The sequence below is a fragment of the Netta rufina genome, assembly GCF_964035555.1.
Source record: "Netta rufina genome assembly, chromosome: 4".
NCBI classification, from domain to species: Eukaryota; Metazoa; Chordata; class Aves; order Anseriformes; family Anatidae; genus Netta; species Netta rufina.
The window spans coordinates 38,031,565-38,055,198 of NC_140127.1; the positions used below are offsets into that span (position 1 = coordinate 38,031,565).

Consider the following 23,634-nt stretch of genomic DNA (forward strand, 5'->3'; position numbering starts at 1 on the left):
GTCAGCTGAATATGAGCCAGCAGTGTGCTCAGGTGGCCAAGAAGGCCAACAGCATCCTGGCTTGTATACGAAGCAGTGTGGCCAGCAGGTCTAGGGAAGTGATTGTCCCCCTGGTACTTGGCTCTGGTGAGGCCGCACCTCGAGTACTGTGTTCAGTTTTGGGTCCCTCGCTACAAGAAGGACATGGAGGTGCTCGAGAGAGTCCAGAGAAGGGCAACGAAGCATAGACCCTGGTGAAGGGTCTGGAGAACAAGTCTTACGAGGAGCGGCTGAGGGATCTGGGATTGTTTAGCCTGGAGTAGAGGAGTCTCAGGGGCAACCTTATTGCTCTCTATAGGTACCTTAAAGGAGGCTGTAGCAAGGTGGGGTTTGGTCTATTCTCCCATGTGCCTGGTGACAGGATGAGGGGGAATGGGCTAAAGTTGTTCCAGGGGTGTTTTAGGTTGGATATTAGGAAAAACTTCTTTACTGAAAGGGTTATTAGGCATTGGAATGGGCTGCCCAGGGAAGTGGTGGAGTCACCATTCCCGGAGGTCTTTAAAAGATGTTTAGATGTAGAGCTTAATGATATGGTTTAGTGGAGGGCTTGTTAGTGTTAGGTCAGGGGTTGGACTTGATGATCTTGGAGGTCTCTTCCAACCTAGACGATTCTGTGATCTATTGGTGCCTTCTAAGAAAAGTATTGAGCTTTTTTTTGGAGTCATTTTCTATTTATACAACATTAACGATTTTATTGTTTTTAAATTGTGTAGTGCATACCCACTCTTCCCAGTCTTTCTAGAGTGGTAACCCAAAATCTATGAGGTCTTAAAAAAAAAAAATATATATGAAAAAAATATATATGAAAATATCGTTATAATCATAATATAAGTATGCTCTTGCTTTCTACATCTAACTGATAAATACAAGAACATAAGGTAGATAAATAAAAATACTATTGCTGATGGATCCAAGAAATTTTGGTGAGGGGGAGAAAAAAAATCAATGAGATTCTAGCCACCAGGTGTGAAAAATGACAGTGTAGATGACTCTGGAAAAGGAAAGGTGCTATATATTTTTAATAAAGAAGGACTCAAAGCTGAGGAGTAAATTTGCTATATCACTAAAGTGCTACGCATTTTAATTTCTCTTCACATTGGAATTTCACGCCCTAGTGAAAGTGGTGAAGTGGGGAGGTGACAGTACTGGGGGTTTTCTGACTAATTTTGGAAGAAGGTGACAGTACTGGAAACTATGAAAGAATATAGGAAATTGTTGCTATATTATTACTCTATAAGAGGTGACTTCATCCATTTGTAAGTAGATTCCAACTAAAAACAGAAGCTACATCAAATAAGGATATTTATGAATAGGAAACTAAAAAGATCGGCCAAAGCATTTAATTCTTGCAGGTGTCTCACAGACTGCACAAGGGAATGCAGCAAGTGGGGAGACATTCTATATAAACAAAAAGGAAGTAATTAAGTTGTCATTGGCAAAAAAACTGTGTAGTCACCAAAAATATGAATGAATTCAAACATTGCCTGGGCAAAATTCATGGGAAAAAAATGCTAATCAAGAGCTATTAAACAGAAATCTGGGGATATATTAAAATTAAATAAAATATAAAATTAGTGTCATTATTTTTCAGCAGTATCAGTAGAAATAACTTTGGGATAAATTATATGTTGCAAAATGTGAATGGCGTTCACACAAGTTCTGTGTTTGAGAATATAACCTGAAGAAAGTGTATTAGCCTTCCTTGATTATACGAAGTAGTTCATTACAGAGATACCTGTGTAGCAGTGTGCATAGTTAAAGGGCATTAAAGACAAACCTGCCTTCTCTACGCTTCTAGGATGTGTCAGGAAAATAGATCCAGATAAAAGGTTTAGTGTTTATTTAGCATCTGTGGATGAAGTGATTTTAAATACTTTTAACTGCTTTTTTTTTTTTTTTTTTTTTTTTAATTTCTCACCACCACTATGACTCTCATTCACACTACTTTAGTGAAAAAGTTCCTATGTAGAAAAATCATCCTAACTGAGTATTATTTAAATTAGACTGTGGCAAAAGGGTACAAACAGACTGTAGGTGTTCTCTTTTTATACACAGTCTTCAGAATAAGTTTGAGGTACATAAAGCTTCATTTATGAAACTTTGCAGATTTATCAAAATCACCAAATTTAAATTATATAAATGTAATAGATGCATTGTGCTATATATTTTTTCAATGATAAAGTTTTTCTTTATAAATATGTTTTGATACGTAATATAAATTACCACTGGTAACGAACCCTTTATGCTTAACTAAAACACATGACTGCTTAACTAAAACACTTTGCCTAAATATAAGGCAAAGAAAAATCTAAGTTAAGTGACAGGCAAACTCTCCGTTTACCTATTTAGTGCTTAGCTAATTAACACACATTCATTTTTTCCTTCATGTGCTAATAAGAGCCAATGACTTTTTTGAGGGGGGAAAAAAAAGAAGAAAAAAGAAAGTATACATTAATTATTATGGAAACCCTATAGTAAGAGGCATGACTAATGGAAACCCAAATAAAGATGACAATAACATAAAATTATATCTTAGATCTCCAAGTGGTGGCAGGACCATTAGAAGTAATTTTGCTTCACAGAGCATCTCTCTCCCCTCAAATTATATATATTCACTGGAAAGGCCATTTTTCAAACATGAAAATAGCACTACCATTCCAAACCATTACAAATATAATAAAATTGCTCATTATAATAGAAGCTGTGTCAAATTCCCAGACTTTACTTATTCTTCATTTTAAACCATCTTTTTTTTTTTTTTTTTTTTTTTTTTTTTTTTTTTTTTTTTTTTTTTTTTTTTTTAAGAATTGTAACATTGGAGATGAATGTTTTCTCCTCTCCCACCTTTGAACTAAAGGAATGTGGTTATGAATGGTTTGAGATGGGTGAGGGAGGGAATAAGGAAGAAGGAAATTTTCTTCATGTGGTAAAGGGTGTATTTATCAATAAAGGGTTTGTCCTTTTATGTTAGGAGATATGATAACTTTGACAAAATTACTCCAGGCGATATATAAAACAGTTTCAAGAAAAAGCTTGTCTTATTAAATTTTGTTCAACATTTTAAAGGTAGGAGTTTCTAAAATATGCAATGTATGCATAATGTACAGGCAAGGTTTTGCTGATTACAGATATCTGGAAAGACTTTAAAAGGTACACAGGTCTGCACCAGCTTCTATTGACTTTTTATACAATTTAAAATGCAGTAAATTTCTAAAAGAAGCAAGGATTTTTAAGCTGAATAGAGATAATTCATAAATCCATTCACTTTTGGGGACTTAGCTGCATTTTGGAGCAGCTAAAAAGCTTTGTCCAAAGTTCCAGAGCTCTTCATATATCTCTTATCAATACTGCATGGCTCTTAAAAGGCTTTATTAAAAAATACAGAAAACCATAGATTCATAGATGCACCATTTGCCAATTAAAAAAATATTCTCCACATCATTCTTTTCAGTATGGGAATCTAATTCTCCACGATTAAAAAGTTCTTATTGTTGATACATGCTTCCTGCTGCATGTGTGGGAAAATCCTGTTCAGGGCCAGGCAGTTCAAGGAGTGTGAGTTGCACTTTTACCATCTTCCCATTTTCACTACGCTACAGTATGAGAATAATGCTTTCAGCATTATTTAAGGCAATTAAGTAGGAAGGTTGGGTGACTAATTTCAAATAACCCTCGTAAAAAGGAGTGTGTCATACCTGGGCAACAAATCCTACAATTTGTTTTTATTCAGAGATTAATTAAAAAAAATAAAAATAAAAATAAAAAATAAAAAATAAAGAAACACATTTCTTTCCATTAGAACAAGGCATAAATACTGAATCAGTTCTTTGTGGATTTCTCTTGCAACTCTCAGCAGCATTTTAAAAATGTTCTTCAATTATAGTCTTCATCATACTACCAGAACTGATGTTGACAGCTGGATAGCTTTGTGCTGGTATCACAAAATGTATGTCACTAAGTAATAGGCTATAAAAATGAGTTGCTATTCATCCTGCAAAAAGATCAGGCACTAGTGAAGACTCCTATACCATGTACTGTAGAAACTTTATTTATTTATTGTGGACATTATACCACAGAAGAACAAGAAGGAATACAAAAGGGATAACTTTGTGAATATTTAGGAGGAGTACTTGCCGGGGAAAGGCTAAAATAAAGCACCCATTTATTTTGAATGGGTATAAAAACAGGTTTTCCCAGTGAGAAAAGAGGATATTTAATGAACAGAAATTCATAATGAGACAGATTTGAAAAATTAGCTATCTAAATGAGAAGTGATGTGTGTGTGTATATATATATATATAATTTATTTTTTTTTCCATTTTGCTAATGTCTCTTACTGCCAAATCTAGTCCACTGGAATTTGTTCTGCATATGAATTTGAGTTTATTCTGCATTCAGTTTTCCAGCAACACTGAAGATTTCTGTTTTAAAAGTGCAAAAATTATGATAACACCACTTCTACTCTTCCATACAACTAATGATCACAGAGTAACTGCCTTTAACGCAAGTTCCAGCCTGCTAGGCACATTTGAGGAGTTAACTGTACAAATGTAGGAAGTAATTTTTGTTAGCCTTTTTATTGGTTGCAAAATGCCAGAAGTGGCTAAGAATGAAACAATTAGTGTGAATAGGAACGTGGAATGAGGAAGTTTTGTTGCTATAGAAACATTGTCTTCTTGATGCTCCTTTTTCTCTAAATAGCAATGAGCAATTTTTGTTGTTCTGAAATAAGAGAAATTCTCATGGACAAATCAAGGATACCTCCCTGCATTGCTACTCATTTGTGCAGAATGTCTCATGTTACAGAACTGATAGTGGAACTTTTAAGTAATTTTATTCTAAGCAAAAAGTTTTTATTGAAGTTGAAAGAACCTTACTTTTTTGTCTCCCAGGAGAAGTTGTTTTTGTATGATGTACTACAAGTTAGAACTAGTTTACTTCATTACTGACATCAGTATGTTTAGCATCTAAAATCTTGAAACAGTTTGCAAGCCCTTTGTGCAACACTGTTCAGATCTTGGGGAAAAAATAACAAAAAAACGTAAATGGTATTTATGTTCCTGCCTGGTAGTGGATATAGAAAAACAACATATTTGGTTACCACAAGATAACCACTTTTATTGTGTAATGGAACCAAGATACCACCATTGTTTTCTGCCTTGCCACTGTAGTAAGACCAGAAACAGCACATTACCTGTTCTGGTATATAAATCATTTGTATATTGTTTGCATTTATTATTTGTCTGCTTTCCCTTCTAAAATAGAAAGCAGAAATATGACATTTTGCACAGGATTAAGAATATGATAGAAACTCTAATGGCTCTTTTTTCTTAAAACTGTTAGATTCTGGATGCAAGTGGATTCAACTAATATAATCAAGGAACTCTATTCTCAGTGCATAAAAACTAGTATCCTGTTAGTACACTAACCTGTCACTGAAGATCTTTACCAGAAAGTAACAGTAGTATCTCTCTTCTCTCTCTCTCTGTTTTAATAGAAGTCTGTCTTGACTTCTCAGTTCTTAATTCATTCCCTGTGCCCTTTATTCAGAGGCTGGTTGATAAAGGGCACAACAGCATTAATTAAATAACTCTCACCCTCAAGACTTTAACATGACTGTTTGTCTTCTGACTTTTGAGAGCAGCACTGTAAGATTGTTTGCCGAATACTTTTTTTTTTCCTCCTACTGAAAAGTCCCAGTTTGAAATGGACATTTCTCAGGAGGACATTAATATCAGTGAAGGTTTGCTTATGGAATGAAGACCAAGATAACTCATGGGATGACCATACTCTTCCACAGAGAACCAACATATTAAGTCGGAGTAGTTGTCTGTGTGATTGTCTTGGAAATGCCAACACTGCTTATTGGAAAAATGTGAAAACTACTTTTTAGGGTGTAAAGTACTCTCAGACTTGAAAGAATGTCATTTTCTCAGACCTTCAGAGTCATTGCTGTGCCTCATTCTCCCCACTGCCTGTAACAAATGCACCCATTTTCTTACTACTATTTCTGTGGTTTGGGGAAACTGTAGTAGGCAAGAGACGGTTAGCTAAAAGATAGCAGATGAACATAAATAATGCCTACAATTCTCCTGATTGATCTCCTGTTCTACTACAAAATTAGTACAATTAGTGAAGATAGTGGACACTTGCAACAAGTATGTCTTGGTGTTCTAAGAGACAGAGGATCAGCTTCATTTCCTTCTGAAAAATCAGTGTGATTTTTTGAGGTGTGCCAAATCAGTGGTTTTTTGTTTTATTTTTTTAATGTAATTTTTTGATATTTAGAGAAAAAGAGACATTTGTCCCTTTCTTTCCTGACTTTCCCCAACTGCTGGTTTGCATGTGGTGGTTTTTGTTTGTTTGTCTGTTTGTTTTGAATACTCCGTCCATGTAGGTCCTTATTCTTCCTAAACTTCAACCTCACAGGAAAAATTGAATGTGTAGTTTTATTTTTGCTTAGAAGTGGGTTATCAACTTGTCCTTCTTCTCACATTTTAACAGAAACTTTGTATAAGGGATCTAATTTTTTTTGCCTCATTTTATTTGTTCCAATCAAAATCATTAAGCGTGAAGTTTGTTCACTTTTCACAAACCACTGAAATGTATATAATGCCATATCTGTCATTTCTCATTTAAGAGGGACTGTGCCTTAATAACTGTTTATATCTCACCATTGTTGCTCTCAGCCTGCCATCTATACTCCGATGCAAACATATAGTCCTTTTTGCTTGCAAATAAAAATTGATTAAATAATTGCTTTTAATACAAATTCTGAATAATGTGTTGGCACAAGATACCAGTTAAAGAACAAAACTCAGCAGAGTTTAGAAAGGTCCCACTTTTCTACAAGACTGACATGAATAAATGAAATTGTCAGGTAATTGTAAAAGTACAAAATGCCTAGAGACAAAAATTAATCTCTAATTAAATAGCAGTTCTGATATTTGGCATAGGAGAATATTTTACAAGTGATACTCTCTGTAGGAGAGTTCACCTCAGCATTAAGTGCTTTGGTTTGTAATGCAAAGGAACAGTCATTGAAGCGTGATATCTTAACGTGAGGATGGAAGAGGAACAGGGTTCTGCAGGTTCTTTGCTCAATTCCTGCTCGGAGCAAGGCTAACTTCAAATTTGAATAAGGTTAATCAGGTCCTTCCCCATTCAGATTTTGAAAATCTCTGAGTATAGGAATTCTGGAGAATTCTTTCCAGTCTTTATGAATATATTTATTTGTATTTTTGGACTTTTTGCTTCTCTTCTTTCTTGTGCACCTCAGCCTTGCCAGCCTGCACATCACCTGGTCCTGTCAGGTTAGTGTAACTGGAAAACGTTGTGAGGATGCACTACCTCCCATTGTCTGGCCTGTTGATGAAGGTGTTAAATAGGCTTAGCTCCAATATAATTTCCTTAAAAACAAATATTAAAGCTAGCAATTACAACTAATAATAAATTGTTAATATTTGGTATAGATTTATCTTTCTTTCTGGGATGCTGAATGTAACATAAGCCAGGCTGTTCCATAGAAAATCTCTTAAAGCTGTAATGGGAGGCTGTACTTCACTAATCACAGTCCTTCAGACTAAATCTCAACCTTTGGTTACTGGAGAAATAGCACAGAATACAGTAAAACCAGCATATTTTACTAAAGATACCTTAATAGCATTTTACTGTGTCTCTCAGGGTTGCAGGGCTGCTGAATAGGGGGAGTGAGCTGGAGGTTGGCAGCCCCACCATGACCGGACCAGCCAGGGAACTGGGCTGTTCCACAGCCTCCGGGCAGGGTGGGTAGAGATGGGGGCTGGTCTCAGTTTGTGGCAGCCCATGACATGGTGAGAGACTGGACTGGGGCCAGGAAGTTTCTACCAAGGGGTCCAGGTGGAGGTGAAGGTACTTCTGAGGCTGGGCATCCTTACAGCTTGCTGATGCCCACAGGGCCCTGAGTTGTCTTTCCATCATCCCTGTGGCGTTGTCTAAGCTACCACAAAGATATTTGTCTGGCCTGAAAGAGATTTGTGTTAATTCATAACTCTAAACAGATATTTATCAAACAACTTGGCAAAGGGACCTAATCAAGCTTGTAGTGTAGCACAGAAAAGTCACAAAATAAAATTATAATTGTTCTAATCGTTACATATGCTACAAGTTTTTCATCCTGAAGTAATGAAAGTCACTTTTTTTCTTTTCTTTAGGAAATGAAGAGACATTGAACTCCTTCAGACTTCAACAGCAATGGGTTGAAATAGTGAACATGATGTTCACTGATGAACAGTTATAAGACCTCTTTCTATCTACTGCCTATACAAAGCAGTAATTAAATATTTCTAATAACAAAACAGACAGATATAACAAATGCATCAAGACTACAAAAGACACATTGCAGCCTATTCTAGTATTAATCTTAAGTATGTTATTTGTCTCTACTATATGGTTGCAAATAATTTATCTTTTTTAAATGTCTGAGGTCTTTTCACCTTTAATTTCTTGTTAATAGTTGCAGACATTTCAGATAAGTCCATATTCACTGAAAGTTTTTACTGTGAATTGTACGTCATTTTCAGTAAATTGATGGAACTAGTAATAACTTTTTTGGAGGCAGGGATTGAGAAATTATTTGAAAATTAGACATTTCAGTGATGCAATCGTTAAGTAAAATTACTCAAGATAAACTTCTAGGGAAGTTGCATCGAAGCATAAGAAAAGAAGACCTTAAGTAAAATTGCATAAGTAAGGGATTTTTTTTTTTAAGTCTACAAAAACGTCAAAGAAAGAGGAGGGAGGCAAATCAAAATATCATTAAAAAAAAAAAAATCACTAAAAGAATGTTTTTTTTTTTTCTTAAGGAAAAAATCTTACTTTACAATATTTGGGGAGCATAAATTTCTTTGTGTTCAACTGCATCCCATGCACTAAGGCCGATTTGAAATTGGAGAAAAAGGTTTTCTTTTGTACCAGGAAAAGTTATGTTCATGTGATAAGTTGAGAGGTTACTGATTGTTTATGTAGTTGAGAATCATTCAAGAGCATAGTCATGATTTGTATGACTTTTTATTACTGTATCCTGCTCTAAAAGTGTGCGGTCTCTTGCATATTAAATAGTTAATGTAGGACTTCAATGTTTACATATAGAATGTTCTTCCTTTTTAGCATTCTCCATGAAAAAGGAGAATACCACCCTAGTTTAAAAATAAAACATTTCTCAAAAACTAAACCAAAACAAAATAAAACAAAAAAAAAACAGCTTTTACTATGATAATAAAATAAAAACATGCAAAATAATACAGCATTTTCAAGAAAAAAATACAGCATTTTCAAGAAGAATCTCCCTAATTATCCATGTGGGTTCATGTCCATATCTCAGTCCATGTGTGAGACTGAGATAACTCCAGTATTTCTAACCCTTGAAGGTACAAATTAGCTTTGCTTTCTGCTTAACCTTTACCCAATATGTTATACTGTCTAATGGTCATATGAAAATAACTTATGTTTATTCCTGAAATTACAAAGGAAATGATGTTTAGAGTGGAACTTTACATTTTACAACAAGTTGTTTAATCAACAAAATCTACTGTGCTAAGAAGTTAGATATCTTATAGGAACCCACGCTAACACTGCCTAGAATATTTCTAGAGCCAAGCAGTATATAACATGTCTGCTTTTGATCAGGCTTTCTCTTTGTATTTGACAAAGACTGAAATCTTTAATACCGTGGGTTCTGTCAAATTTCAAAGATGTTTCACTCATACTCCCTTGTCTCAGTTTTGTTATCTAATTTCAGGGAGTGGTATAAAACAAAATCAAGGGAGAAGATTAATATCTGTCAACTTCATAATGTGACCTAGTTATTTAGAAGACATCTTTATTCTCTTGGACAGAAGTAAGTGGCATACCAACAATGTGACCAGTTTAGGACAGGCTCTAAGAAGTTAGACTGTACTGAGTTATTTGTGGTTTTCACTGTAAAAGCTGTGTTGTTCCAGATAAAACAATTGTTGGACTGTTTTTTGCTGAAACTCTCATGACTGACATAATTGCTGATGTAGCAGGACAATATGGGTTGAAGCCTTAACTGGTGGTTTTCTCTCCTCAAAGACGAGAAAAATTTTATTTCAAGGGCTGCAAGTGGTTTTGCTTGATACTATATGTCCTTTCTAGAGCACTCAGAAAGGGTTTTCATTAACACACTGTGCCTTGCACTAAAAGTAAGTATTACATCATTCTTTCAAAGCAATTCTCAGTCTGCTGCTTACCAGTCTGTTCCAACCATGATATTTCTTGCTCCTCCAGGAGAAGTAATGTTATATCCCAAACCTGCCTGGACACAACATTGAGTCACATGCCCTGATATGGGCATGACATGAGTGAGATGCAAAGTCAGGAAACAAGAAAACAGTTGAACTGTGTTGAGTATTTTATAATGTATTCAGTACTTGCAAAATATGATTGCACATGTGCATATTTGATAGTGACCCACCCATCCTGGAAAGCATCAAATGGTGACTCAAGTTGCCTTTAGTTTTAGATAAGCTACAGCACTAATGCAGCAGGAGAGATGAGAAATAAATGGATAGGAAGAAATTTAAATGCAAAAATGGGTCTAATATTCAGCTTTTGAAGGATTTGGGGGATAGGATGTCATCCTTGGAGGTTTTTATTCTGTATATTGTATATTCTGTTGTTTGGGATACGCTGTCATTCAGATGTGTGCTACAGACCTACCTATGTACTCCAGGATAGGGCAGCCCCCCGCCTCTAGTACCAGTTCTTGCAAGTGCTACATCATGAGGTGAGATGAACCTTTTTGCAACTCCATGGCAAGAATAAATAATTCTAAAATAGTTCTAAAGCTTACTGTTAGTAGCATAGTGTAAGCGACTGTCAAAAAACAATTAAAACAAATATCTGTAGCGATATTTTTTGTGATGCGTTTTGCAAGATGTTTTTTAATCAATAGTATTAAGCATGGGAAACATGAATAACTGATTTCTGTGCCTGCAATGAACTGCATGTTGTACCTATGATGTACTACATACTATATTGACACCAAAGGTAGAAGTAGAACAGAAAGGTAAGACAAGCATACAGAGCATCTATTCTGTGATTTATTTCCTTGTCTAGCATTTTCTCATTTCTAACATGGATGTTAAAGATATAAAACTATCACACGTATGATTAATAGCACACTATTTGCCTTCCACACAGAGATTATTAAAAAAATATATAAAACAAAGAACCATATATCTTGACCAATGTTAGAAAAATCACCCTCTGGTACTAAACACTTTGAAAGACATATAGAAAAAATCCATTAGAACTTTGCTCAGTCATCAAAATTGGATGTTTTTATGACAGTGATTCCATTGAAGTAATGGCAAAAGCTAGGCAGGGTTACATCACAATGTGCTAGTGAATAAAGAGGTTTCTGGCTTCACACCTCAATGTCTTTTTGGGCACTTGCTTAATTCTTTCTATATTTTTGGAGAAACCACCTTCAATATCATTCTTCTTTACACCATGATGTACACAGAAAACACTCAGGGAGCCTGAGGGGCCTCAGGATCCATGACTTTAGGAAAAACCACAAGCTCAGCCTTGATCTTCAGATTCACATCATGAAGAATGTGTTTTGTCCTACAGCAATTGGTTGAAAGCTTCAATGATCCTCTGATTTATTTCCTGTTTGGAATAAAAGCAAGAATTATGCAAAACCAATATATTTTCCTCTACATGAGATTTACGGAACTGTACATGCTAGTGAAGACCTCAAACTGGAGTACTCCATATCAGTTAACCTTTAGTTATTAAGATAAGCATTGTTTCCAATTTATTTAATTTATATGTTTCTTTCATTTCTTTATTTTTTTTTCTTCTTAGGGTCTTTCACTTTATTTGTGAACTGTTCATTAACAGAAAAGAAGCATGATTCATATGTATTGTAGGAGTAAAAAGAGAATACTTATGAAAGTTTTGAGCAGATATTTACATACTTAGTACTGTACGTCTAACTGCACGTCTACTTAATTCAAACCTGAAGATAAGACTGTATTCCACATGCTGCCACTGTTTCTTGTTCTGGCCATCTAAAGAAGCTGGGAAATAGTCTGCTTCTGGCAGCCATGTTGTACAAAATATTCCAAGGGCGTTGACTCAGTTATGTGTCTTCTGAGACCATTGCCTTTGACAACTTCTGTACTTCATGATTACTGTTGTGATGATTCTCCTGTTTTCTTGAGTTGTTATGCTAATCTATGTCAGGCTTCCACAAAGAGTGGCCAGTGATTCATGTCAGGGGCCACCATCTTTTTCCTCTGTCAAATCTTTTGAGATGTTCTAAAATAGAAAGAGAGGTGCTATCAAGTATACATTATTATTTCTGCTTCTGGCCAATGGGCATTTGGGTTACTCTCCTTCAACTGCTCCTCCCACAAAAAAGCTTATTAAAAGTGCTGATTTTAGTTATTAGATTGGCAATGCAACATCTGAGCTTAATGCTGGGCACATAGTACTCGAAGCATTGGGACATTTAAGGATGTGTGCATTCCTTTTTAAAGGTTTAAAATAGTTCTCATTATCAACATTTCATGGTAAAGAAAAATATGGAAACTTACTATGTTGTGTGTATCTGGCTTGTACTTTGTGGCAGGTCAAAACCAGCAAGGGGAATTGTGTATGAAAACTTTTTTCATAAAACAGGCAAAATATATATTATTTTTCTGTGAACGCTTTTATTCCCTAAATGTTTTTACGGAAAAGATGCATTTGTCCCCCTATAGGCAGGGTACTAGCACTGGTTTGATTTGTCTTAAAAACAAATAAATGGATCATTACTTGCTCCTAGAGAGATTTCTCTTTCCCTCTGGCTATTTCAAAATTGGCAACATCTTTCCTGCTTATATGCCACCATCTCTGGACAGCAGTTGCAGCTGTCCTGTAGATGACACTTCCTTGCTTCACTTACAGTATCCCACAGACAACAACATTTAGGCTGGATGGACTAGATGGACTGATTTATTTCCAACCCTCCAAAACAGAAAATGCTGCAGAGAAAACAGTCTTCTCCAGTTGGCTATTTCCATTCTGCTCCTTGTGTTTTGATAGAATTAGAAATATTAAAGCGTGCCTTGTTGCTTTTACACCACATTAAAATTGAAGTGTTTTACCAGCATCATAAGGTAAACATTTCCATTTTACTATGCTTCACTTTTCTTTTTTCAAAAGTTATTTAGATGGAACATTTCCTGAGTCTTTGCTCTTTAAGCAAGTACATTTTTAGGACTCAAGTAGAATATTTCTTTGAAGGTGTGAATCTGACGTGATTTTTATGGTGTAAATAGTGGAATTTTAAAAGAGATAATAAAGAAAGGACAAGAAGATTACCTTTTAGGAGTTCAGTGTGGTGACTTGGCAGGCATCAATAGGTCATGGACTGGCTGAACAGAAAATGCATTTGTCTGCCACATTTCAAAACTTTTTGGTGCTGGGGAACTGTAAGCAGTGAAAAATTGAGTTCTCTTAGACCTAAAGCATAACATTCCAGCCAATTCCAACTTTGAGAGCCTAATTTATACAATGAAATATACTACAGAACTTCACCTTTTTTTTCTTTTTTTTTCTTTCCACTGGCTCATCATTAGAAAATTTTTCTTCACTCAAATTCACCAGTGGTAAAATTTATGGGGAGATACTGAGTTTAAACAAGCCCTAAGAAAAGCAATTATAGTACACAAAAATAAGTGGATTACTCTAAGTAGACACTAATGCTTCCTTTAACTTAGTTTCTCCCATGTCTTTCATGTTTCTTAAAGCTGTCAGTAAGAGCAATAGAAAAAGAACTGAGTAACAGTCCATAAAAGCAAAAGGCTTGTCTAAAACAGAGAAGAGAGAAAGTTCCAGACTCTTTTGAGCTTATTATGGATTTTATTGCACTTAATTTTACTTGCAAATCATTTAAATATTATGGTGACTGATACTAATATAATATCTAATATAAAGGGCAAATATTTCAGATGTTTCTAACTTTGGATAAACTTGGATTCGATATTTTCTTTCAAGTCTTGGTTTTCTCTTGAAATAACAGTAAAGAAAAGACAATACAAAATTTTTAATCTTGACCTAAGAATTCATCTTAAAAATACATTGCTCAAGAAATGTTGATGTGTTTTTTTGTTTGTTTGTTTTTGGTTTTATGGTTTCTAATAAACCTTCAAAAACTTAAATTTACTCTACAATTACATCTCTCTTTGCATTTGAATGGAGCATTTGTTCAAGACCTTGTCAAAATCACTGTCCATGGTGAAAGAGACAAGTTGAGCTTCTTTCCCTGGCTACCACATTAAGAACTGTAGGAGTTAACTCTGTCAACAATAATGAGATTGAGAAGGCAGCAGATGCTCACGTGTCTTTACAATCCAAATCTACCAAAAAATTCCTCTCACAGAAAATTTGAGGAATGTCTGGCACCCTGGAGATAGTGACAGACTTGGTATTAGCCATATGCCACCTGCTAGAGCCATTGTTAAACAAACTGCAGGATTTTACAGCACTATGGAAAGTTGCTTACTGTGACTCACAATGAGACTTTGTCCCATCACAAAAATTTATCATTTTCCTGTTACAACCCCTTTTTAAATTGCAAGTCAAATTGTAAAAAATCATGAATGTATTACAAAAAGTTACTAATTTAAGTAATTCAATAAGTAATTTATTTTAGAATATTTTACAAGATATGCTATTTGCAATCATTCATGTACGGAAATGTTGTGTTTGCTACAATGTGTTATTTTTCCTGTAAAAGCTCAAATACTATACTTACTGTTTCACATTTACAATTTCAACATCTGTTTCCTCAAATGTTTTGCAAGGGTATGTTGCTGTTTTCATGCATTATCATATTTGATGTGATTCTGAGCTGAAAATCTATTCTGTAAAGTATGCAAATTTCCTCGTTTACAAAACCTGTAAACCAATGACACCTCACTGCAAAGAGGAGCACTTTTGAGAGAAGTAGAACGAAGTACGCATATCTGTAATGCTTTGCATGGTAAAAATAGTAATAGCAATACATGAAAAGCTTATTTAGACTTCATTTCTTGAACAGATAGGTATCCAAAACAAACAAAAAAACAACACCAAAAACATTGGCCAAAGTGCTCAGATATGACAGAGTCATCATCTTTCATTTTCCCATCAATATGATTGCACTAGTGTTTATTGGTACAGTGTGCCCTCTGCTTACACCATAAACTCTCCTTCTGCTTTTCCTGAGCTGTTTTGTACCTTCTTCTGTACCCAGCCTTGCACCTTGGTGACCTTGCCCCGTCTTCCCAACTTGACTTTTGTAAACTGCAGTCCTGAATGTGTTTGCTGACTCAGCACTGGTAGAGGTATCAATGGTCCATACTAATGCATGTCGTGTTGGAAAGCTTTGTTAGGAATTAATATATAAGACAAGCCTTTACAAGATTAGCTAAGAAGGCCTTTCTGAATCTTCCTTGCCTTTTGCTCAGCTGGCAGCTTAGCCAACTCATGGATGGCAGCTCATGGACAGCAGATAATCACAGATAATCACAGACTGTGATAATCACAGATAAATCAGACTGTGATAATCACAGAATTTCTAGGTTGGAAGAGACCTCAAGATCATCGAGTCCAACCTCTGACCTAACGCTAGCAGTCCCCACTAAACCATATCCCTAAGACATTTGCAGAAGAGTCATTTCTCACTGTATTTTCTGAATTTATTACCTTGAAACTGACAATTCTGTACTTCTCAGAAATATTTATTTCATGGGCTCAGATTATCCAACAGAGCAATTAGACTCAAATGTAGAAAGAGTTGAGCCTGAGAACTGCAGCAAAGACCATTAAAAAAAAAAAAAAGGCAAGCAAAAACAAACAAACAACAAACAAACAAAAAAACAGGAGACAATTTCATCATTTAGAATCATCTCAGGAATATGAGACAGTGAAAATTGCCCTTGCTTCCAAATTACTGAAAGTTCCTAATATCATATGTTGAATATTCCATTCATTCAGGAACTGAGTTTGGCCTTGTGTCTCTGGGTAGTTTTTATTTTACAGTCATGTAATGTCAAGAATTGTGATTTACAATTCTTAAGAAAAAACAAAAATGCTCAACTGAAGTTGAAGCTTAGCTGGTCTCTAAGTGTAGGTTGGATGATATGGTTTAATGTTTTGGACGGTTTGCTTTTAGTAGAGAATTCCTAAAGTCTCTTCAAGGATCAAACTACATGTAACTGCTTATTTTAAAGCTTCAGCCAGTTGTGAGATACCTTAGTTAAAAGAATGAGCAAACTATTCTTTGATCCAACCACTGCAATGTGGAATCACAAAACTCAAGGGAGTGCTTATAAAACACAGGTGTTTCATTTCTCTTAATTTCCCTCACTCAGTTCACTGTAGTAAACTTACTTGCTATAGCAGAGATGCTGAAGTTGGAATATATATATTTATATTTTTATTATTATATATATATTTTTTTCCCCTGGAGTAACTTGTTGAAATTCAGGCTCAAATTTATTTCAGTAGGAAAAGATTGGGGTTTATGTATTTTAGAGTTTAGGTTTCCGCATGAAAAACAGTCTGCTTGTTTTATAGGTAAGTTCCAATCTCAAGCATTTTTTAATGTGGTGAGCAGAGAAAATTGGAATGAATGAAAAATGAAAAAAAAAAAAGTGCTTATTATTGGCTTTATTCTCATTTTCAACACTCCATCTCAACTTTATGTACAAGCATTCTAAACAAGTTTCATCATTTGGAAGAGTCTTTGTTCTCTTAAGTTTTTGTTTTGTTTTGTGAATAAAAGTTGTTGCAATTCTTCTCAGAAAATTTTATTTTAAAGGATGTGGAAGTAGAAAAATAATTATTCTTAGCACTGACTCTAGTTCTGAAAACACATTCATGACTTTTACCAACCCAACACCCAGTTGCATGGTTCAGCAAAATGATAACTGAAAGAGAGACTGTCTCACTGTAAATACACCATACAGCTCACACCAACAGAGTGCTGTTCTCTGAAACGTCTGTGGATATTTTATAAGCACATTTAGTCTGGCAATTAGAAGATACTATGATAATATTCCTAACCATCAATAAAAACAGGTTTAATGTAATTTTTCAAAGGAGTCATTAGGGGAAAAACTCCACTTACAATTTTTAAGATAAAGTTGCTGCATTATGAAAAGGTTTACATGGTGCATTGCCTGAGATGATAAGGTACTGTTCATTAAGAGATAGAAAGCTCCTGCTAATACTGTATTTTTAAATACACTTTTACTTCTTTGTACTCATTCTTTGAGTATGTTAAATAGCTTCCATAAAGAATGCTTTCTGCCTCTTTGTAGCTGCTGCTGCAAAAGCTTACCATATTCATTTCAGAACATGCTAAGTAACATACACAGTAACGTACTGCAAATTCTGTATGTGCCGTGTTTGGAAAGCAGTGAATGCTTCTGTCATTAAAAAATCGAGCAAATGATCTTCTAGGGTTTGCTCAGCTGCAAGACAACCAGCAAAGTGCTGACACCAGCTCTATAGTTTTACTTTAATGGAGATGTTCCATTCTGCAAAGCATCATTATTGCTTCTATTATATCTCTTCACCTCATACCTACTGTGCAGAATGACTGATTCAGAAAAATTGAACTGAGCAAGGTTGTTTTTTTTTTTTTTTCACTTACTACCTCCATAGCTGGTCATTCACTGTAATACCTATGCAAAAGAATGTAGAGTTAAGATTGCAGCTTATCTTCAGCATTCAATACTTGTTGACATTTTATTCTGAGTGCACATTCTATTATGCAGAAAATTATTTTGGATCTCATTTCAAAAAGCTGACATTCAATAGGTTCTTGTTTGGGGGCTACAATAAGCCATTCCAGTTCCCTTAGGTAGAAGGAAAACCCTTGTTTTGCAGGGTAGCCTGGTAAATTATTTTCACAGAATCACAGAATTTCTAGGTTGGAAGAGACCTCAAGATCATCGAGTCCAACCTCTGACCTAACGCTAACAATCCCCACTAAACCATATCCCTAAGCTCTACATCTAAACATCTTTTAAAGACTTCCAGGAATGGTGACTCCACCACTTCCCTGGGCAGCCTGTTCCAGTGTCTAACAACCCTTTCGGTAAAGAAGTTCTTCCTAACATCTAACCTAAAACTCCCCTGGTGCAACTTAAGCCCATTCCCCCTCGTCCTGTCACCAGGCACATGGGAGAACAGGCCAACCCCCACCTCACTACAGCCTCCTTTAAGGTATCTGTAGAGAGCAATAAGGTTGCCCCTGAGCCTCCTTTTCTCCAGGCTGAACAAGCCCAGCTCCCTCAGCTGCTCCTCGTAGGACTTGTTCTCCAGGCCCCTCACCAGCTTCGTCGCCCTTCTCTGCACCCACTCAAGCACCTCGATGTCCTTCTTGTAGCGAGGGGCCAAATATATTTCCATATAAATATTCAATATATTTTATATGTATATATAAATATTTATATATATTTCCATATATTTTATTTTCCTTATTCTTTCTCACATTCACAAGGTCCTCCCACATGGTTCTTATTCTAACGCTTTCTCTCTAGATGCCATAGCTGGAAAACAAACACTTTTTTCTTCAACCACAAACAATTCTTCCTTCTTGGATGTCGCTAAGAGACTAAATAGGGTAAATATAACTAAGTGGGAAAAATAACTACATGAATTACCTTTCTATTCATGTTTTTGAAACAGAAGTGCTGAACATTTTTTTGAATTAGATTTTCTAACATCCAAACACTGAATGTTTATTTGCTTATGACTAATATATTTACCCTACTTCTGGAAGGTGTGAAATGTAATAATTAAACAGTTAATGTTATACTTCCTTATAATATTCTGAAAGATTCCATATAATAAGTAGAACCATATAAGATCGTGATTAAAATGTCTCAACCTTTGGGTATTGTTTCAGTAGTTTCTTATTTTTTATCATTTTTATCTTAATATGCTTTCATTCTGAGTTATTCACTCATACAGAAACTGACAGTTAAATTAATATAAATAATTTTCTTCCCTTGGGTGTAACTATGACAGTATAAAAACTATTTAAATCAGTTGTACATTTTATTTTCTTCCTTTTACTGTTAGGACAGAGATAGTGTTTTTTGTTTGTTTGTTTGTTTGTTTTTTAGGGGACATTTATCACAGCTTTAAGAAAAGCTCTAGTGGTATAATAAAATGTATTATCTTTGAAATATCTCTTAAAATGTCTTCTAATTCCCATTTTTTACTTTCTCAATCTTTTAATGACCATCACTGCGAATGTTGAATGTGTATTCCCTCAGATTGTTAAGAATATATAACAGGTACAGACCTATAGCTTTCAAAAGCTCCAGTTTTTCATGTTGTCTTTTCTTGTCTGAATTTTGAATTGCAGGATCAGGAAATGAAAAGTGCTGGAAAAAATGTATCACTCATAACGATTATTATTATTATTATTTTTTTTTTTTTTTTTGGGGGGGGGAGTGTATCAGGCAACATTTTAATTCACTACAAGACCCTCTGTCATCTTTCAGGGCTATCTATATTTCCGTCTTCAAAATGGATCCTAGTCCAAATAACTTATTAAAGACATGTTTGCATTAAATTTATTTTGAAATTAGAACACTAAATAATTAATTTAATTCTAAATCATTGTTTGTACAATAACCATTGACAGATTAGTAATATAGATTTTCAGACCAGGCAGTTGAGTTGTTTGTTGTGGCTGTCATAACACGTCCCGGAGTGAATGATATACCATGCAAGTTCTCTGTCTTTTGAGATTGTTGACAGATCATCTACATAGGGACTGGGAAAACAGTGAGACAGAGTTTGCTAGTTGGTTCCACAGGACATCATGCAACAAATGAAAAATAACAAACTCTATTCTACTTTATAGAAACCTGTAAAATATTATCATAGAATACAGGATGAGTCGGTGTATTTATCTGGTCTGTTCTGAAAGTAGTAGGACTCATTTTAAAAAAAATAAATTATTCATGAGAATAGAACAAACGATTAGAATTTTTCAAAGTAGCACCCTTCCGCATCTACACACTGCTGCCAATGAGTTTTCCAGTTTTCATACGCCTCTAGGAACGCCTGGACCGGAATTCTGTTTAGCTCCCTTGTCATGGCCTCTTGAAGTGCCTCTACCGATGCGTGATCCTTGAGTGTCGATTTTATTCTCGGGAATAGAAAAAAGTCTGGCAGGGTCAAGTCGGGGCTGTAGGGGGGCTGAGGCAGTGTTGCCACCTTGTGCTGGGCAAGATACTCCACTACGCAGAATGCTGTGTGGCTTGGCGCATTGTCATAGTGCAGCCGCCAATTGTTGACGATGGCTGGGCGGCCATGAGCAATGCGTTTTCGCAGTCTTGTGAGGACTTCCACATAAAAAACTGCATTAACTGTTTGTCCGGGTGGTACAAACTCTTTGTGGATGACTCCATGTCAATCAAAAAAGCAAACGAGCATGGACTTTTGCTTGGATTTACTCATTTGTGCTTTCTTGGGGTGTGGAGAAGCAGGGGTGTGCCATTCTGTGCTCTGCTGCTTACTCTCCGGGTCGTGTACAAACACCCACGTCTTGTCACTGGTCACTACATTGTCCAAAAAGTCGAGCTCCTCATTCACATGATGAAGAAGATCCTGGCAGATCGCTTTCCGGTTGGCCTTTTGCTCCTCTGACAAAACTCGCGGCACAAACTTCGCGCACGCTTTCCTCATGGCTAAGTTTTCTTTCACCATCTCAAAAACTTGGGTTTGAGGAATGCTCAAGTCATCAGCAATCATTCTGATACTCATCCTGCGATCACGGTTCAGTAAATTTTTCACTCGCGACACATTTTTGTTAGTCTTGCTGGTTGAAGGGCGTCCAGAGCGGTCGTCGTCTTCCACTCTTTCCCTACCTTCTTGGAACAGCTTGTGCCACTCAAAAACACCCGATCTACCCATGGCAGCATCACCGTAGGCCTCCTTAATCATGTCGTGAGTCTCTTTGCCTGTTTTACCAAGCTTTACACAAAATTTGATCGCTTATCGCTGCTCCAGTAAACGCTCCATGATTCTCTGTGACAAGGTGTTTCGACAGGTGTTCACAGTACAAGCGACCTGCTCTCTTCAACGGCCGACAGCTGACTGCTGATTTTTTCCATCATTCCCAATATCCCCCTCCACCAATCTTCTTGTCTGCCCGTTCGCCCAGGAAAAAGCCAGTCCTACTACTTTCAGAACAGATCATGTATACATGAGAAGCGGAGAGAGATGGCAATACTGAAATGGGAATTAGGTGTTTCAGAACACTATATTTAACGTGAAATTACATATCTTTCTAATTTTATATTAAAAAATTAACTCTTCCATTCAAAACTTTACAATTGCAAATCAGAAAACAAACAAATAAACAAAACAAAAACCAACAAACCAACCAAAAACCCAAAACCATTATTCTGATCCTAGTTAACTAAATTGATTTTGCAAGTTAACTTTATTATTATTTTTTTTTTCAAATTAAAAATCTACTTTTTTTTCTCTTCCTGGACTCACAATTTTCTTCACAGGTTATTGTTCTAAACACATGACATTCAGTACTTAGGATGGTGAGACTGACTTTATTCTCTAAGTTGTAAGAACTCATTTCATCTGTACTGTCATATCTAGACATGGTATTATCTACAGAACTTCATGAAGATCCTCGTATTGCAGATCTGGGCTTCCACAAACTTTGCAGTAAAAGAGGGTTTGATACCTATTTTCAAAGATAATGAATTCTTACTGGTGCCAAAATACTATTTTCAGTAAATAGAACTGAAGAATAAAGTTCTTACTTTTGAACATAAAAAGACACACAAAAGGTTTAGTTTTCATACTGTGCTGATTAATCCTAAAATAATCAATTCTTTTAGATAAAACCCCACAAGATGAAGATTTTTTTTTTTTTCTGTCAGCATCATGCTAGCATGATCTTAATTTTAACTTCAAAATTTCTATCTTACTTTTTAAACCTATCTATGCTGCTTACTTTAAACATAATACGTGGGTTTTTTTTGTTTGTTTGTTTTGTTTTTGTTTTTTTGTTTTTGTTTGTTTGTTTGTTTTTCTCTCTCTCATTAATAGTATCCCAGAAAGGCTAACTATAATGATAAGAGGAGGATTGACAGGGAAGAAAGAGTCATTCTGGAAAATGTTGTGTATTAATTGAGGAAAAAGAAAAAGGAGCTTTGCAAGAATCACAAGGAGAGAGAGCTTAAGGAAACATTATATTTCCTTTTTATTTCCTTTTTTTTTTTTTTTTTTTAGTTGGTTCTGTTTGTAATTGTACTTTCATTGTAAAAATCATTGAAAGTTGGGAACAGCTACTAGAAAAATGATCTAACAAAGTAATATATTCAGAACCTAGACATAGATTATTTCAGTTTGAGGTTTAAAGATAAAGCAAAGTTAAAAGTCATGCAAGTGTATGAATTCAAACCCAAATAGCTGATGGCAAACAAACCTTCTTAAAGGTTTCTACTCTTATTTATAATAGCACTGTTCAGCTAATAAATGAACAGTATTTGGTTTCAGAAGTGTATTCCCCATGGATTAACCGGGGCAGAACAGTGAGGCGAAGAACCCTGAAGATAATCCTGACCACAGGAGAACTAAAATTACTTATGTCAGAAATGATGTTATTGTTCCTCTTTCTATGTAGTTAGATCTATATAACTTTTTCCAGTAAAATGTTATTATTTAGAAACTGAGAGTTCTAGCCTATATGTATTGTCCTCAAAATGTACTTTGAAGTATAATTTGACTTGATTTTAAACTGCTTAGATATTGCAAGGGCTAAAATATTCTTTCACTCCTGCTATTTTATGCATACACATATGCACATGCACAGCTAAAGAAACTTAAATGCTGTTTCGAAGAAGTATTGAAAAGCATAATTAGGCAGAGATAGATAAACAGATTTATTATTTTGTAAGAAAATATAAATAATGTAAAATTACAGACTCCTTACAGTTGTATTATATGTAACATTCACAGTTATGTGAACTGTATATTCTCTATGTGAACTAAGTATAGTACAATATGAAGAGATATGTGTGATCTCTACTCAGTGTGGGACTGGAAGTCTGAAAAAGGTAAAAAGCCTGAAACTTCAAATAAAATAATAATAATAATAATAAAAATCATTGTTAGTCAAAGTTACTCTCCATTAGTTGGAGATAAAATTTTAAGGACTTTTAAAAAAATGACTATTTTATTTTATTTTATTTTATTTTATTTTATTTTATTTTATTTTATTTTATTTTATTTTAATTTCTTCCAGTTCTGTACTTTTTGGAGAAAGATGCTTACAGGATTTTTTTTTTTTTTTCACATGATTTGTATGTTTTTAAATTCATATGCATATAGATGAAGAGAAAAGCTTGAAGTCTTGAATCCCAAAAGTTTTGAAGCCGTAACTCTAGAGAGGAGAGCTAAAGATTTGGTTTTGTTTCTTTTCAGTCTAATGTAATTTAGTAATTTTGGTGTGCTTGGGGTTAGGGAACTGAAATATGTACTAGTTGGCTTCTTCTCTTG

The 23,634-nt window shown here is 35.1% G+C and overlaps 1 protein-coding gene across 1 annotated transcript; it reads right to left on the minus strand.

Moving 5' to 3' along the window:
• Positions 1-20,085: 20,085 nt before the first annotated feature.
• On the minus strand, positions 20,086-21,051 carry LOC311209240 (histone-lysine N-methyltransferase SETMAR-like; the record flags this gene model as incomplete). The annotated part of the gene is made up of 2 exons (XM_084286504.1): positions 20,086-20,498; positions 20,625-21,051. The coding sequence occupies 2 exons, from the start codon at positions 21,049-21,051 to the stop codon at positions 20,086-20,088; spliced, it is 840 nt and encodes a 279-aa protein (XP_084142630.1).
• Positions 21,052-23,634: the final 2,583 nt, after the last annotated feature.